Below are 18,914 nucleotides of genomic sequence, written 5' to 3' on the forward strand. Positions count from 1 at the left end.
AGGATAGATATAGGTCTGTAGCAGTTTGGGTCTAGAGTGTCTCCCCCTTTGAAGAGGGGGACAACCGTGGCAGCTTTCCAATCTTTGGGGATCTCAGACGATACGAAAGAGAGGTTGAACAGGCTAGTAGTAGGGGTTACAACAATTTCGGCTGATAATTTTAGAAAGAGAGGGTCCAGATTGACCAGCCCGGCTGATTTGTAGGGGTCCAGATTTTGCAGTTCTTTCAGAACATCAGCTGTTTGGATTTGGGTGAAGGAGAAATGGGGAGGCTTGGGCAAGTTGCTGTGGGGTGTGCAGGGCTGTTGACCGGGGTAGGGGTAGCCAGGTGGAAAGCATGGCCAGCCATAGAGAAATGCTTATTGAAATGATCAATTATCGCGGATTTATCGATGGTGACAGTGTTTTCTAGCCTCAGTGCAGTGGGCAGCTGGGAGGAGGTGCTCTTATTCTGCAAATTTCTGTTTGAAAAAGCAAGCCTTTGCTTTCCTAACTGCCTGTGTATATTGGTTCCTAACTTCCCTGAAAAGTTGCATATCGCATGGGCTGTTCGATGCTAATGCAGTACGCCACAGGATGTTTTTGTACTGGTCAAGGGCAGTCAGGTCTGGAGTGAACCAAGAGCTATATCTGTTCCTGGTTCTACATTTTTTGAATGGGGCATGCTTATTTATGGTGAGTAAAGCACTTTTAAAGAATAACCAGGCATCCTCTACTGACCGAATTAGGTCAATATCCTTCCAGGATACCCGGGCCAGGACGATTAGAAAGGCCTGCTCGCTGAAGTGTTTTAGGGAGCATTTGACAGTGATGAGGGGTGGTCGTTTGACCGCAGACCCATTACGGACGCAGGCAATGAGGCAGTGATCGCTGAGATCCTGGTTGAAGACAGCAGAGGTGTATTTGGATGGCAGGTTGGTTAGGATGATATCTATGAGGGTGCCTGTGTTTACAGATTTGGGGTTGTACCTGGTAGGTTCATTGATAATTTGTGTGAGATTGAGGGCATCAAGTTTAGATTGTAGGATGGCCGGGGTGTTAAGCATGTCCCAGTTTAGGTCACCGAACAGCACGAGCTCTGAAGATAGATGGTGGGAAATCAATTCACATATGGTGTCCAGGGCACAGCTGGGGCCAGATGGTGGTCCATAGCAAGCGGCAACGGCAACGGCAATAATACATCAATCATTTGGTGCAGCACCTATCATGACCCCAAGGTGAACCCCATCAGGTGTAAAGCCATTACATATACATTTTTCCAGAAGCATACTATGATTGATAATGTCAAAAGTCACAATGAAATCTTACAAAACAGCTCCCACAATCATTTTATTATCAATTTCTCTCAGCCAATCACCAGTCATTTGTGTAAGTGCCGTGCGTGTTGAATGCCATTCACTATCAGAACGTAAAAAGTCTGTTGTTAATTTATTTACTGTAAAATTGCATTGTATCTGGTCAAACACAATTTTTTCCAAAAGTTTACTAAGGGTTGATAACAGGCTGATTGGTCGGCTGTTTGAGCCATTAAAGGGTGCTTTACTATTCTTGGGTAGCGGAATGACTTTGCTTCCCTCCAGGCCTGAGGGCACACAGTTTTTTGTAAGCTTAGATCGAGGAGATGGCAAATAGGAGTGGCAATATCGTACTCTATCATCCTCAGTAATTTTCCATCCAAGTTGCCAGACCCTGGTGGCTCGTCATTGTTGATAGACAACAATAATTTTTTCACCTTTTCCGCACTCACATTACACAATTCAAAATTACAGTGCTTGTCTTTTCATAATTTGGTCAGTTATACTTGGATGTGTATGTTCGGCGTTTGTTGCTGGCATGTCATGTCTAAGTTTGCTTATCTTGCCAATAAAAAAAAATATTAAAGTATACTGCACAAAAATATAAATATAACATGCAACAATTTTTAAGATTTTACTGAGTTACAGTTCATATAAGGAAATCAGTCAATTTAAATAAATAATTTAGACCCTAATCTATGTATTTCACATGACTGGGAATACAGATATGCATCTGTTGATCACAGATATCTTAAAAAGTTAGGGGCATGGACCAGTATCTGGTGTGATCACCATTTGCCTCATGCAACGCGACTCATCTCCTTCACAATAAGTTGATCAGGCTGTTGATTGTGGTCTGTGGAATGTTGTCCCACTCCTCTTCAATGGCTGTGTGAAGTTGCTGGATATTGCCGTGAACTGGACACACTGTCGTACACATCGATCCAGATCATCCCAAACATGCTCAATTGGTTACATGTCTGGTGATTATGCAGACCATGGAGGAACTGGAACATCTTCAGCTTCCAGGTATTGTGTACAGATCCTTGTGTCATGGGGGAGTGCATTATCGTGCTGAAACATTAGGTGATGGCGAGATAATGTTGTCACGATATCGCTGTGCATTCAAATTGCCATCGATAAAATGCAATTGTGCTTAATGTCTTTTGCTTATGCCTGCCCATACCGTAACCCCACCACCACCATAGGGCACTCTGTTCACAACAATGACATCAGCAAACCGCTCGCCCACACAACAGCTTCTTGATTTGCCACACCTGTCAGATGGATTATGTTGGCAAAGGAGAAATGCTCACTAACCGGGATGTTAACAAATTTGTGCACAAAACTTGAGATTTTTTTTTTTTGCGTGCATATGGAACATTTCTGGGATATTTTATGGGACTAACATGGGACTAACACTTTACATGTTGCGTTTATATTTTTGTTCAGTGTAGTTTCCAATATCAGTGGGTTTTGTGATGAAGGAGCCATCTGATTCAATGAATGATGGACCTGAGTTTGCCCTTTTGGCCAAAATTGAATTTAAGGTGCTCCAAAGCTTTTTACTATCATTCTTTATATTATTTATTGTTGTTTCATCGTATAGTTTCTACTTCTTTTTATGCTGTTTAGTCACATGATTTCTCAATTTGCAGTAGGTTTGCCAATCAGTTATGCAGCCAGACTTATTTGTCATTCCTTTTGCCTCATCCCTCTCAAACATAACATTTTTCAATTCCTCATCACAGGGATTTAACAGTTCTTGCAGTCATTTTCTTAATGAGTGCATGCTTATTAGTAACTGGAGTAAGTCATTTCATAAATATGTAAAGTGTGTAAAGGGATATATGTAAAGGGAACTTTGGTTTTCCTAGATATGGCTATCATATTTTGATCAATGCATCGGATGGATTTGGATACTGCTTTAAAGCAGATTTCTACAGCATTAATAAAGACTTAATCAATATATGTGGATGATTCATTTCTGTGCTGTTTAGAAATACCGTGGTAGGTTGACTGATAACCTGAACCAGGTTGCAGGCACTTGTTACAGTTTGAAGCTTTTTCTTGAGTGGGCAGTTTGATGAAAGCTGGTCAATATTTAGGTCACCCAGGAAATATTCCTCTCTGTTGATATCATGTACATTTTCAAGTAGGGATGCACAATATACTGGTGAACATATCGGAATCGGACGATATTAGCTAAAAATGCAAACATCGGTATCGGCCCGATGTCTAGTTTAACACAGATGTGAAAAACAGTTTTTTTTTGGCAAGGAAAATATCAGATATCGGTATCTGCCAAAAATGTCAGATACTGACTGTTAGCACTGCCAAGAGTGTGCAAAGCTGTCATCAAGGCAAAGGTGGCTACTTTGAAGAATCTCAAATATAAAATATATTTTGATTTGTTTAACACTTTTTTGGTTACTACATGATTCCATATGTGTTATTTCATAGTTGTGATGTCTTCCTATCGTTATACAATGTAGATAGTAGTAAAAATAAAGAAAAACCCTTGAATGTGTAGGTATGTCCAAACCTCTGACTGATACTGTATATTCATTAATACTGCCAGGTTTTGGTGTTGTTTTTCAGCTAGACATTTCATTATACTGGGTAGGTTTTCACCAATGAAGCCTGCTAAATTGTAATGCCTTTTTCTGGTATAGCTATAAAAATAGACTGAGGGGAAACACATTTTTCTTTAGATTTTTTGTTATTCACCTCTTGTTGTAGACTTCACTGAATCTCTCTAATGATCAGTTTAGTATAGAAAGTGTGTACCATGCTACTGATTATCATTGTAGAAATGTCTGACTTTTGGAAAAAAGGAGTTCTCTCCATGTTTGCATCCATAATTCAAGATAGACCGGTGTCTTCGGTGTACTGAAAGGTGAATTCTCAGACCTAAATGAATAAAACGTTGGTCCATTGGGGGGGGGGGACACTGCCTGGATTCCTTAAAATGTAATACATAATTTGAGCCCCTCTCTTTTAAAATGAAATATAGAATAGGAGGCCTGGTGCAATGCCTAATTACATTGTGTTTTTCATATGATGCATTCTTATTGAAACCCTCTCTACTCTCCGTGCCTGGAAAGATTGCAAGGTAGTAGATGCTCGCTAACTACAAGTCGGGCTCAATCCTTCTCAGGGAGAAGATGCTGATGAAAACAGGGATGGGTTGTGACTATAACTGTGGTTCTACAAATATTAAAAGAGGTTGTGAATTTGAAACATACCTCTGTGTGAGGCTGGGATGAGTGCTGGAAGTGCTATAGGCTGACGTTTATGGTTCGTCTTACTGCTATATTCTTCTTTCCCCTATTACACAGAAACAAACTTTGTTTTGTTCTCTGGTTTACATATGTTCCGCAGACCAGAACATTTTATGAATCCAACATACATTCTGAGTTAAAACGTCATGGATAAGGGATTTAATATGTGCAGCTAGCTGCATTTTCTTTACTCATGCTGCAAGGTGGCACTCCAAAATAACAGGAGTGTTTGGAAAATGAATGTATTGGGACTTACTAAATCTAACCTGTATAGATTGAGCTTGTGCATTGTCACTGCATATAAGATAATTGTACAATTAAGATATAATATGATATAATTACTGATAGTTCAAGGAAACTCTATTGTCAAGTGCATGTCATGTCACTGGCGTTTAGTTGGATATTTGGTTGAGACAGCTAAGTACATATCATTATTATTCAGTCAGTCACTTGAGACACGAAGAACCCAGTAACATAATTTTTTTTCAACACATTACCTGTATAACACATTAGGACACTTTCACTTTCCATCATTTGCAGTAAAAGTAATAGCATCACATTAATGGGCAGAAATCACTTCATAATGAGTACTTAATTATGGTAATTGTAGCATGATGTATTGGGTCCAGACTAGCATTTTAATGTTAAAGCTAACTCTGGTGAAAGTTTGAATTGGTATGACTCATCATTTCACTTAATCCGTATTTGTATACACCCACCATCTATAAAGGGAGTAAATTACCACTCAATCTGAACTCTGAAAAATCCCATTTAGAATTCAAACTCTGAATAACTGATGCTTGGACTTGTTTAAACCCCTAAAACAACTGCTGGTTAACACACCAGGCCTACAGATATAAGTTATTCAATATATTTACCATCAAGTTGTGTACAGGAAATATGAGCAGCTACATCAGATATGATTACCTTCATCCTGGCATTCTGTGACAGTTAACCTTTGCACTAACATTTGTATTTGAAAATCAGGAGCTAATGCATTCTCCCCCGTATCCCCTGTATAACACGCTCAGGGCATGTCTGTCATTGGAAGTATACAGTAGCTAGGTCCCTGCTCTCAATGTGAATCCCCATCAATCTGGTTGAATCAGGTTAGGGCGACATCCCTCCTCCTGTGTGCTGACAGAAGGCATCAGCAGAAAAGAGCAGCTCCCCTATTTCTGATGGCTGTAATAACTAGCGCTGATCAGGAGGCTGCTGGAGAGGAACTAGCCTGACCAGCCATGCTGCACAGTTCTTGGGCTGTGTCCAAAATAGCACCCTATTCATTTTATAGTGCTCTATAAATATATAGTGAAATGGTGCCATATCCGACACATCCTTTGTCTGTGCTGCTGCTGGCAAATAGAACATAATCACAGTCCTGGAGTAATTAAGGAGACAGGTGAATCGATCTCACTGCAGAGAATGCCATTGTTTCATTGTACTCCCATTGCAGGTGACTGTCTATGCTTAGATGGCTACATGAAGGACCCTGTCCATAAGCATCTCTGTATTCGTAACGAGTGGGGTCCAAATCAAGGGTAAGTGACAATATGGCTTCTAATGGTCCTGCATGCTAAATCAGATATTGACATGGCAGCTCTAAGTTAAAAAGCTTTATTACAGCCTCCCGAGTGGCGGAGCGGTCTAAGGCACTGCAGGCGTCACAACAGATCCGGGTTCGATCCCGGGCTGTGTCACAGCCGGCCGCGACTGGGAGACCCATGAGGTGGCGCGCAATTGGCCCAGCATTGTCCGGGTTAGGGGAGGGTTTGACTGCCCGGGATGTCCTTATCCCATCGCGCTCTAGCGACTCCTGTGGGGGGCTGGGTGCATGCACACTGACATGGTCACCCTTTGTACCGTGTTTCCTCTGACACATTGGTGTGGCTGGCTTCTGGGTTAAGCGAGCAGTGTGTCAAGAAGCAGTGCGGCTTGGCAGGGTCGTGTTTCAGAGGATGCATGGCTTTCGACCTTCGCCTCTCCCAAGTCCATATGGGAATTGCAGCGATGGGACAAGACTATAACTACCAATTGGATAACACAACATTTCTAAATATAGAAAAAATGTAATAAATACTGTAGCTTTATTACACAGCAGAACTGTGAACACTATAGTTGAGTCTAACATGAAATGTGGAGTACAAGCAGATGGATGTTTTAAAATCCTTCCCCGAATTCTAGAATGCTACCAACTTTTATCACCCATATACATCACTTGAAAAGAATTTGCCTGCTGCTACAGGGCCTTCGCAGTTCTGATGTTAGAAATATGCTTTTTTCACTATACATCTGAATTGTGTCACACATTTCTCAACCTCCCTTATCTCCCTCCCTCCCCAAGTGATTTTCCTTTCTCCCGTGCAGTCAGTCTTTGACAGGGAAAACCTACAGGCGCAACTTAAATGTTTAATGACTGGCCCTTCTGGTATAAGGCCTTTATCAGGTTTTAGCTGCTCTTTTGCCAATAGTAACAGCTTACTCAGAGAAGCAGCAGCTCCTTGTCATAATTTCTCTCACACTGTAGCAGATTCAAGTCCCCAAGCTGACTGTGTTTATTCATCTCCATCATTCTTCCCCTCTCCTCTCCCAGCTCTGGTAAATAGACACAAGCCTAAGTCACATTCCATGTCAGGCAACTGAGGAACTGATTTTTTATCAGTGTGTTTACCCACAGCATCTGTCCTAGTGCTACTTTTGATCTGCCACATTTTTGGGGATTGGTTGAAATGTTGTTGGGAGATGGGGTGCTGAAAAGAGGCCAAACATATTTTATTTTATGTTTGAGCTGAAAATAAAAATAAATATTTAATGGACAACTGAAGAAAAACAGAAACTATGCTTGTGTATTCAGGGTCGGTGCCAGGCATAAGCAACATAAGCGGTCGCTTTGGAACTCAGTCGGGGTCTCAACTTACTATTGAGAGTCAGAATAGTAGAATACACCAGGTGCAATTTCCAAATGTGATTGTGCATCAGCAGTTTTTCTCTTGTGATGTCAGTCACTGACAGTCATTCAATTAGCCATGTCAGCAAACAATTTTTAGATTGGTAGTTAGTCTAGCCAGGTCATTTTCAAAACGAGTAGAATTGCATAATTTTTTTAATCATATTGCAACGTTTTCTCTCTGCCCCATGGTGTTTTAGAGGTCCAATGCAACCATTTTTATCTCAATATCAAATCATTTCTGTTAACAATTAAGTACCTGACTGTGATTTTTTTCCAATTAAAATGGTCAAAAGGAAACAGAAAATGCTTCTTAGCAAAGAGCAATTTCTCAAGCAATAATTTAGCTAGGACTGTCTGAGAGTGGGGAGCGGAAAAAGGAAAATTAGGTTTGGAAATCTCTTTCTTATTGGTCTATTAACTAATTTACCGCATGGTAATGTCACCATGGAAGTCCAAAACTCCATCCCACCAAAACAGGCTGAAATTTCAGGTGGTCTTTTCAAACAGCTCTTACACTAAAAGGGCATTATCATCATGTTCACAATTTCACATTATTATTCCAACCTCATAGTGTGGAAATGTATTTAAAACACAGGAAAAATCACGTTTTTGACTGCACTGGACCTTTAAAACTGCAACATTTTCTCTACTCCCCATGGCAAAATGTGTACAATTGCAGGAAACCAAATCTCGCTTAAGGCCCCCAAAAGGCTAGAGCTGGCCCTATTTGTATTGCAGTGTAACGTGTTGTGATATTTAACCTTTATTTACATTAACTAGGCAAGTCAGTTAAGAACAAATTCTTATTTACAATGACGGCCTACCAAAAGGCAAAAGGCCTCCTGCGGGGACAGGGGCTGGGATTAAAAATACAAATGAATTAAATAGAAATATAGGACAAAACACACATCACGACAAGAGAGACAACACAACACTAAATAAAGATAGACCTAAGACAATGATTACTCATTGTTACACTCTACTTAAAGTAGTAAAACATGTTTCTTTATTTAAATCAGTCATTTCATTCTTGTCTCGGAAATCAGCTTACTGGTTTTGACTGAAAATAAGTCTTATTCTCTCCTATTTCTTATTTGTCACCAGACCCTGGCCGTACACTATTTTCCAGCGTGGTTTTGATCTGGTGATGGGAGAACAACCATCTGATCGCATTTTCAGGTAAGATAACTCATGGTACACACCTATTCATCCAAACACATTTTAACCAATGACCTGCCACTGGCATTACACAAAGCATGTGTGCTGATGATTCAACCATATACGCATCAGCAAACCACAGCTAATGAAGTCACTGAAACCCTTAACAAAGAGTTGCAGTATGTTTTGGAATGGGTGGCCAGTAATAAACTGGTAGTGCACATCTCTAAAACTAAGAGCGTTGTATTTGGTACAAATCATTCCCTAAATTCTAGACCACATCTGAATCTGGCAATGACTAGTGTGGCTGTTGAACAAGTTGAGGAGACTAAATGACTTGGTGTTACCTTAGATTGTAAATTGTCATGGCCAAAACATATTGATTTAATGGTTGTAAAGATGGGGACAGGTTTGTCAGTAATTAAGAGATGCTATGCTTTTTTGACACCTCACTCCACAAAGCAAGTCCTGCAGGTTCTAGTTTTATCTTATCTTGATTTTTGTCCAGTCATATGGTCAAGTGCTGCAAAGAAAGACCTAGTTAAGCTGCAGCTGGCCCAGAACCGAGCTTCACGTCTTGCTCTTCATTGTAATCAGTGGGCTTATATTAATACTATACATGCCAGTCTCTCTTGGGTAAGTTGAGGAAAGACTGACTGCGTCACTTCATATTGTTATAACAAACATGAATGTGTTGGAAATTCCTAATTGTTTGCATAGTCAACTTACACACAGCACTGACACTCACACTTACCCCACCAGACATGCCACCAGGGGTCTTTTCACAGTACCCAGGTCCAGAACAAATTCAAGGAAACGTACAGTATTATACAGAGCCATGAGTGCATGGAACTCCCTTCCATCTTATATAGCGCAAGTGAACAGCAAACCTGGTTTCAAAAAACAAATATAGCCACACCTCACGGCACAATGCCTCTCCCCCATGTGACCTACTTGTTGTGTGTGTGTCCTGATATGTACAGTATGTGTAACTGATAGAACACACACACACACACACACACACACACACACACACACACACACACACACACACACTACGTGTTAATGTTTTTAAATGAATGAAGTACATTTAGTCTGTAATGTATTTTTCATTATGTGTCGGATCCCAGACAGACTAGCTTTTGCCATTGGCGTCGGCAAATGGGGATCTTAATACGTCAAATAAAAAATAAGTAATCCTTTTTAAAACAGCATGAAATTGAGTTGACCCGTTGGAAGGCAGTAACTTTTTTTTACAATATGAAAAGTTTTTTCATTTGATTATGGCTGATACTACTTTTTGGATATGGCACAACACGGCAGATTGTCACTTTTGAAGATGGTATAGAAAGAAGTGAAAGCTTATCGAGTAGATTTTACACTATAAGAAAAAAAGAGTGTGTTCCTATTCTGTCTAACAACATTTCAGGACATACTTTCTACATTTTTTTAATATTATGTTCTATTAGAAAACACCAAAGTTCCAATCTTATCTTAGTTGAAGCTGAGTTATGTTGTTCTTTTAACGGCATGAAGGAATTGTATCACTCTGTACATGATAAATAAGTCATGTTCACAAGAATGCAGCATTTCATTTTGTACCATTTGAGCTCTACATGGGGTATGTTTACAAAGAGAATAATCTTAAATCATGGGATTTGTTAATTCTTTAAAAAACCATTCCCTGATGGTGTAATACAATTGATTATGTTTTATGTGTAAGGCATAAAACTGATTTTAATAGTTTAACTACATGCATGCACAACTCTGAAATGAGAGTTACAGTTTAGTTCTCTAGTTCTAATTTGTCTGATTACTTTTGTGTACGTACATTTGATCCTCGCATAAAATGTGTAATCAATTTTAAATGTAAGATTTATCTTGTTCTGTTGTAGTATGCCCAGTGGAATTAATGAGAATGTGCTATTTTTTTCACGAAACCACAGAAAAAAGTTTGAATTTGTTGTTACAGCAATGCTGAGGCCTGTTTCGTAAGATATCACACAATGTTCTTGGTCAATAGAAAGTCAACATTTGCATTCTATGATGTAAACCATCACAGTTGTTTTCTAATTTATTTTACAATTGAGTACAGAGAAAGACTGGGCACGTGGGAGGGAAAACCCTTATCAATGATATGGCTCCTGTTTTGTATATATACAATATCTAGATACCTCCTCAAAAGCCAAGGACACAACAATACTGATTATGCTGCTTGACACTGCTCTCAACAAAGAACAGTTTACATCCCAAATGGCACCCTATTCCTTATATAGTGCACTGCTTTTGACCATGGCTCTGGTCAAAAGGAGTGCACTATTTCGGGAATAGGGTGCCATTTGGGACACATATTATATATTCACAGGGATGATTTAGTCATTCTCATGGTTGTAAGCGCTGTCTTTGTTAGTCATTGAGAGCAGCCATCATACAAACATCTCTATGAGGCTCTTTGATACATTTGATTCCCCTTTGGAATGTTAATGCTCAGGGGGCCTGTCTCGATATTCTGTTCAGCATCAGGTTTAAAGTAACTTTGTGCTCAAGCGTTTTACACCAACATCCATTGGAATTCAAATGTCTCAGGCTCCTCTTTGAACCCCACTCACACTCTTATGTTCAAATTGTGCACACATAATTAACGTTTTTAGGGGCTGCCCGTTTGCCAAGTCACCCATCTGTGTATTACAATTCAACAAAACAGTATTGCACTCATGAATAGAATACAAAATTAAAATTAAAAACATTTGTTGTTTACTGAGCTTGGGGATCATGTGAATCAAGAGCAGCATGTTAATTCAAAATAAGATCCTATATACACTAGTCAGTCAACAATCTCAAATAGCATGGGGATCTATAATTGTGTGAAGAATCTAGCATCTAGATAAGTAACTTGTTAGAGTTCGATTAGTTGAACCCATTTGCAAGCTGTCACAGTGCCAGGGCAGGGCTTGGGCAGAAACTAGATCAAGTACAGGAAGAAAATAAACTGGTTGGGTTTGTATCGGAGGTCAAGTCTTTCTATCACTGTAAACACCTGCCCTGAATGGGTGGAGGGGGTTCACCCTCAAAGGTTGTTTTCTCTTGTGATTCATTCCTGTGCTCACGAACTCCAGTGAGGATGTTCCTCGCTACTGTTCCACAAGCTTCTGTTGTTTAAAGGATTTCTTGTTGATAGCCTGCAGTTTCATATGGGCAGCATCCCATACTGTACCACAAAGAAAATGCATATTTCCTCTGGATAAGGAGAGAGTCTTATGGGGCTGTAGCAATGACTTACAGGGAAATAATAGGATAATAATACTGTTTTAATAGAGTTGCCTGTCTGCCCATAATCACTTGGAAGAATCCACTGCATGATATTAAATGGTAGGACTGAGAGAGTTTGATTCATATAACACTACAGTTGGAAACAGGGGAGGTAATTGGAGGGACATAATTAAAGCTCTCTCTTACAGTGGGTTTAATCATTCCCTTCCTAAAGTGACTAGTAATGCATGCAGTGCTTGTGATCTGGTGGTCTTTTCCTATGCTAAGTTAGCATTTTTTTTAAATTCCAATTGCACAATGTGAAATGCAAAATATGTTAAGTCTGCAAAAATGTCCATTAACCAGTTTAATCAACAAGTCCATTTTTTTGTGCTACAATGATGCATTCGTAATATATAAGAAATAATACAACTGCATTTGGTGTCAAATAGAAGAACACCTTCTTTCAGACATAATGTACATCTTTATGCAGGTGTGACTCATAAACAGCTTGACTTTGAGATTCATGTTGAAGCCTTATAGAACAAAAAGCCTTATAGAACAAAAATAAGTTGATGCTGGATAGTAAACAATGCCGAAGTAAGTTCAAGGGTAGATCAAGAATCCCCCTAGAATACAGTACTTGGTCCAGACTTGTAATAGATGATGTGCCAGAAAAAACATCACATGCTACTCCTCAGTCCAATCAACCTTTAGTTTAAATGAGTGTAAAAGGTTTTTGAAGATAACTGAGGATATACTTGTGATTATCCAGAGAGATACAAATGCTGAAAGCATCCAAAGTCTCCAAGGCTACTATGGGCAGCAGGCAATCTTTGGATTTATTGTATTTCCCTGTGGTAAAGCAAGCACAGATGTTCCAAACACTGATCTTCTGAGCTACAGTACCACTCAACAATGCACCAGAAGACCTGGACATTTGCATATTTCAGACAAACAGGCATTAGCAAAGTGGTACGAACCCCAGGTTTTTTTAAATACTAAATGAAGTGGACAAAGTGGGCAATGTTCTTTCAAAATATACTTTGCTGCACTTTTCCCACTTTGTTTCCAATGTCAAAATCCTTGTATTCTTTCTCTTTAGGTTCACATACACATTGGGGGAAGGGATGTGGTTACCATTGAGTAAAAGCTTTGTCATTCCACCTGCTGAGCTGGCAATCAACCCATCAGCCAAGTGCAAGACTGATATGACTGTCATGGAAGATGCTGTGGATGTGAGGTGAGAGATTCAACTATTCCATATGTGTTTCATGAGATACTGTACGTTTTATAAGGAGTGATGATATTAGCTATGAAGAAAATAATATCTTGAGGCTACATACCAGTATTTTCATTCCATTCCATCATTGAGTATCCTCTGTATTGAAAGCATTTTGATTCCCAATAAACTGTTCTGGAGAATGTAGCACTCATTATAAGGTTGATGTCAGACATTGCAAGTGTTTCATTGATCATGATTCAAAGAGTAATGGAACACTAAAATTGAGCAAGAAATCAATAAGCGAGCAGCAAAAACAAAACTCATTTGGCAATGTAATACCAGAAAACATTGAATTGTTAAATGTTTCATAACACCTCCAAAGGAAATGTACTCCTTGCACATAGATATTTTTTGAAGTGCAGAAAAAACATACCCAAAATAATATTTTACAAACTTCAACAAATGCAGCTTTCAAGCTATTTAGCCATAAACCTGATTGCATTCATTACGTGTGGGTAGTTTCATTATACAAATGGCATTTGGGGAAAAGTATTTTTGTTAAAATGTGGGAAACAAAATATAGTCACTGAGTATGCAAGGCATTTTTATTGCAATTTCACCTGGCTGCTCTTGATGAATCAGTTGAAAAGGTTTCGCTTCACACATCCACCATTTGCTGGGTTCAAAGTTATCCTTGTATCAGAGCTTTGAAATCCTTCCAGTAGATGGTCTTAACTGAGTCCTTGGCCTGCCTTAGTTGCTCTTAGTAAACATTTGCATCTATCGTTTTTTAAATGATAGGTATTTTTTTAGGATTCTTCACTTGAAAATGTCACATATTCTTGTAACATAGGCTCACACCATCAGATATACTGTAGGTACAAAAATGAGATTATACAGCTGCATGATGTTTGGGTCTATAGTTTTTAATTATTCAGACTGGCACAGGTACAGTGAGGGAAAAAAGTATTTGATCCCCTGCTGATTTTGTACGTTTGCCCACTGAAAAAGAAATGATCAGTCTATAATTTTAATGGTAGGTTTATTTGAACAGTGAGAGACAGAATAACAACAAAAAAATCCAGAAAAATGCATGTCAAAAATGTTATAAATTGATTTGCATTTTAATGAGGGAAATAAGTATTTGACCCCCTCTCAATCAGAAAGATTTCTGGCTCTCAGGTGTCTTTTATACAGGTAACGAGCTGAGATTAGGAGCACACTCTTAAAGGGAGTGCTCCTAATCTCAGCTTGTTACCTGTATAAAAGACACCTGTCCACAGAAGCAATCAATCAGATTCCAAACCCTCCACCATGGCCAAGACCAAAGAGCTCGCCAAGGATGTCAGGGACAAGATTGTAGACCTACACAAGGCTGGAATGGGCTACAAGACCATTGCCAATCAGCTTGGTGAGAAGGTGACAACAGTTGGTGACAACAGTTGGAAGAAACACAAAAGAACTGTCAATCTCCCTCGGCCTGGGGCTCCATGCAAGATCTCACCTCGTGGAGTTGCAATGATCATGAGAACAGTGAGGAATCAGCCCAGAACTACACGGGAGGATCTTGTCAATGATCTCAAGGCAGCTGGGACCATAGTCACCAAGAAAACAATTGGTAACACACTACGCCGTGAAGGACTGAAATCCTGCAGCGCCCGCAAGGTCCCCCTGCTCAAGAAAGCACATATACATGCCCGTCTGAAGTTTGCCAATGAACATCTGAATGATTCAGAGGACAACTGGGTGAAAGTGTTGTGGTCAGATGAGACCAAAATGGAGCTCTTTGGCATCAACTCAACTCGCCGTGTTTGGAGGAGGAGGAATGCTGCCTATGACCCCAAGAATACCATCCCCACCGTCAAACATGGAGGTGGAAGCATTATGCTTTGGGGGTGTTTTTCTGCTAAGGGGACAGGACAACTTCACCGCATCAAAGGGACGATGGACGGGGCCATGTACCGTCAAATCTTGGGTGAGAACCTCCTTCCCTCAGCCAAGGCATTGAAAATGGGTCGTGGATGGGTATTCCAGCATGACAATGACCCAAAACACACAGCCAAGGCAACAAAGGAGTGGCTCAAAAAGAAGCACATTAAGGTCCTGGAGTGGCCTAGCAAATCTCCAGACCTTAATCCCATAGAAAATCTGTGGAGGGAGCTGAAGGTTCGAGTTACCAAACGTCAGCCTCGAAACCTTAATGACTTGGAGAAGATCTGCAAAGAGGAGTGGGACAAAATCCCTCCTGAGATGTGTGCAAACCTGGTGGCCAACTACAAGAAACGTCTGACCTCTGTGATTGCCAACAAGGGTTTTGTCACCAAGTACTAAGTCATGTTGTAACGCGGGTCGTATAAAGGGGACCAAGGCGCAGCATGTAGAGTGCTCATATTTGACTTTTAATGAAGACACTTAAACAAAACGACAGCCAACAGTTCCGTCAGGTAAACAGAAAACAACTACCCACAAAACCCCAGGAAGAAAAACCCCTACTTAAATATGATCTCCAATCAGAGGCAACGAGGACCAGCTGCCTCCAATTGGAGATCAACCCCCCAAAAAACAACATAGAAATAGAAAACCTAGAACACAAACATAGAAATAGAAAACATAGAAAAACACAAAACACCCCCGTTACGCCCTGACCTACTCACTATAGAAAATGACATCTTACTAGAGTCAGGACGTGACACATGTTTTGCAGAGGGGTCAAATACTTATTTCCCTCATTAAAATGCAAATCAATTTATAACATTTTTCACATGCGTTTTTCTGGATTCTTTTTTTTTTCTGTCTCTCACTGTTCAAATAAACCTACCATTAAAATTATAGACTGATAATTTCTTTGTCAGTGGGCAAACGTACAAAATCAGCAGGGGATCAAATACTTTTTTCCCTCACTGTATGGCATACTGTATATTATCGTTTTAGGGATTAATTAGATGAAATGTCCACCTTCTCGTCTCAGTCATCTTGTAACTGTTTTAAACCTGATGGAATGTCCTATCCTGTTGAATTATTTTATATATTTTTCAGTTTAAAGATACATCTGTTGAAGATTCATTCTCAGGCGGTCAACTGGGCATGATTTGGTGTTGAAAAGCTCTGATATCAGGGGGAACAGTCAAGATTTGCATGCTCCTGATTTCATCAATGACATATTATTCACAAACAACACAATTTCAAAATCAGTAACGATTGATAAAGTCACATCAGTACATCCAAGCAGACCTTTTATTGAGTGATCATGAAACTTGGCTTTAGATTAGTTGGAGGATGAATTTTTAGCTTTAATACCATTAGCAAAAGGGCAGATTATCCTTTGATTAATTTGTCTTTTGCAGAAGTTGATTAATCTTTAGACATTTGGATTCTTCTCTGTGAAGCACTGAAATAGTTAGGAGTCTCTTTTTTCCCAGCTGAGATCAGAATAGTTAATGATGTAGCCACTAGCAGCTCCAAATTTGTGCAACAGGCCAAATATAAGTGACTGGCTACAACAAAAACACATTACTGCTCATGTCAAACAAACAATGAATATAATTGTGATACTGTTAAGCCTTGCAGTAGACTACCACAGTCCTCTTTCTCCTTTTTACTGGAATAATGTGTACTATTCTCCCATATTATATCACTTTATACCCTACTTGTTTCCTGTATTTTTCTATTATATTTATCATTTATCATAAATAACTCCATGTCTTGTGATTGATGATGTGATGAATGCTCGAGTTGGGTGCTCCCAGGGCGGTAGCACACACTGCAGCTACCTACCACCTCTAGATGCTTCTGATTTACTCCGCTTTGGAGCTGTGTGATCCCTCTGAGGCCTTGTTTGATAATCATTTGTCACCACGTCTTGCTCACTGGCAGGAACACAAAGAAGAAAAGCCTCTGGGCCTTGTTTCTCAGATGCGATGGAACTTAAGCATTACAATAATCGTACCAGATTAATTGTTATTTACGTGCCAAATTTTTAAGTGTTTCCCAAACAAGCCCGTAGAGTGAACCTATAAGAGCGACAGCTAAAAGCGTCGTTGAGGGCGTGTTCGGTTTTTAACATGATCCCATTGGGGGAGTTGTCCAGTTTCCTGGTGCTGAAATCAATGCCAGTTGTCATAAGCAAAGATTACTAATAACCCACATTTAATTTGAAACGTAGGCTAGGCCTATACAATTCGCAAACAATTTTTTATGAATGAAAACAAATAGCAATAATCCACAAACTAACCATTTTTGTCATGTAATGATCATTGATTTGAAGATTTGAACCCTGTTTGTCCTTCCTCCACAGTGCTTTAGCACACTGCACCACAATATAATAATAATAATAATTTATTCAACTTTTCTAGAGTTATTCATTACATAAAGAAATCTCAAAGCGCTATAAAGCAACAACAAATAAACAAGCAATTTAAAAACAGCAACATAATTCATCCTAATGAGTAGATCGACGGTCAAGAGACTAAAGGTTGAGAATGTTCATGGCTTGATTGAGGTCAGCGGAGGGAGGAGGAGGTCAAAGGGGAGAGCCGGGAGCAGACAGGCAGCACATTGTCATCACGGTGTCTCGCCATCCACGCTGTCTGTGACTTCGTAGTAGGACTTACCGGTAGTCAAATGAAGTTAGAGTTCCGTACTAGCCACTGGACTAGTAGCTAGCTACTATTCACTACTACCAAAATGCAGCACCCACTTGGGTGATGCTACGGCAGTCACAAGGTGCCAGAAAGCACACCACACTTCAATTGTAATTCAGGAGTATCCTTATAACTTGGTCAACTTTCATCTCTCTACACGTGCTTCTCTCCATCCTCAACCTCATAATCAACTCAAAACATTGCATGCTTGCCAGCTAATATTAGCTAGCTAGCTAGCCAAAAACCAACAGCCAACTTCAGTCTTGAAACAGTGCTGCATTCAAGCTATTCAGACAATATTAAGCTAAATCAATAGTTAAATATGGAAAAATGCTATACATTTTTGTATTATTACAAAGAATGTACAGGAGCTCTCTTTCTAGGAGACCTCACACTGGCATGGCCTGTCTCAGATTATTTTATTTTGTCCTACAAATACATACAGCAACAAGCCCTCACCTGCACACATTTTGGTTTTTCATTAAAAAATCATTTTCGGAGGCAGTTGTAATCCCCAAGGAGCTGGAGGAAACTCCCCACAGGCTGTTAGAAGGTGCACCTCAGCACAAAGTTGCAGCGGGTTGATCGGCTGATTGAGGGAGACACAAGGTCAAGCAATCTGAGTATCTCCTCCCGTGGGAGCCTGCATTTTGAAAGATAGCCCCATTATTGTGAGATTCGGCAACGGCCTCAGGTTGATGCAAATATGCACATTAAGATATTAACAGTGCCCCTTCACTTTTTTCCACATTTTGTTACGTACAGTAATAGACTTATTCTAAAATGTATTAAATGTTTTTTTCCCTCATCAATCTACATAATACCTCATAATTTTTGCAAATGTATATAAAAAAATTGAAATATCACAATTACATAAGTATTCAGACCCTTTACTAAGTACTTTGTTGAAGCACCGTTGACAGCGATTACAGCCTTGAGTTTTCCTATGGTATGAAACAACAAGCTTGGCACACCTGTATTTGGGGAGTTTCTCCCATTTTTTCTGCAGATCCTTTCAAACTATACTGCTCAAAAAAATAAAGGGAACACACAACACATCCTAGATTTGAATGAAAGAAATAATCTTATTAAAAACATAGTTGAATGTGCTGA

At 39.6% G+C, this 18,914-nt stretch overlaps 1 protein-coding gene across 7 annotated transcripts in view; it reads left to right on the forward strand.

Annotated features, from left to right (window-relative positions):
* LOC100380755 (astrotactin-1) overlaps nucleotides 1–18,914 on the forward strand; it is a 305,222-nt gene that overhangs the window by 113,967 nt on the left and 172,341 nt on the right. For all 7 annotated transcript variants that reach the window (XM_014140032.2, XM_014140031.2, XM_014140036.2 and 4 more), the window contains 3 exons: nucleotides 6,036–6,120; nucleotides 8,634–8,708; nucleotides 13,042–13,179. In XM_014140032.2, coding sequence (XP_013995507.1) covers nucleotides 6,036–6,120; nucleotides 8,634–8,708; nucleotides 13,042–13,179 — 298 coding nt within the window. The remainder of the gene's footprint in view (nucleotides 1–6,035; nucleotides 6,121–8,633; nucleotides 8,709–13,041; nucleotides 13,180–18,914) is intronic.

Source organism: Salmo salar, chromosome ssa14 (assembly GCF_905237065.1).
Source record: "Salmo salar chromosome ssa14, Ssal_v3.1, whole genome shotgun sequence".
Taxonomy (NCBI): Eukaryota; Metazoa; Chordata; class Actinopteri; order Salmoniformes; family Salmonidae; genus Salmo; species Salmo salar.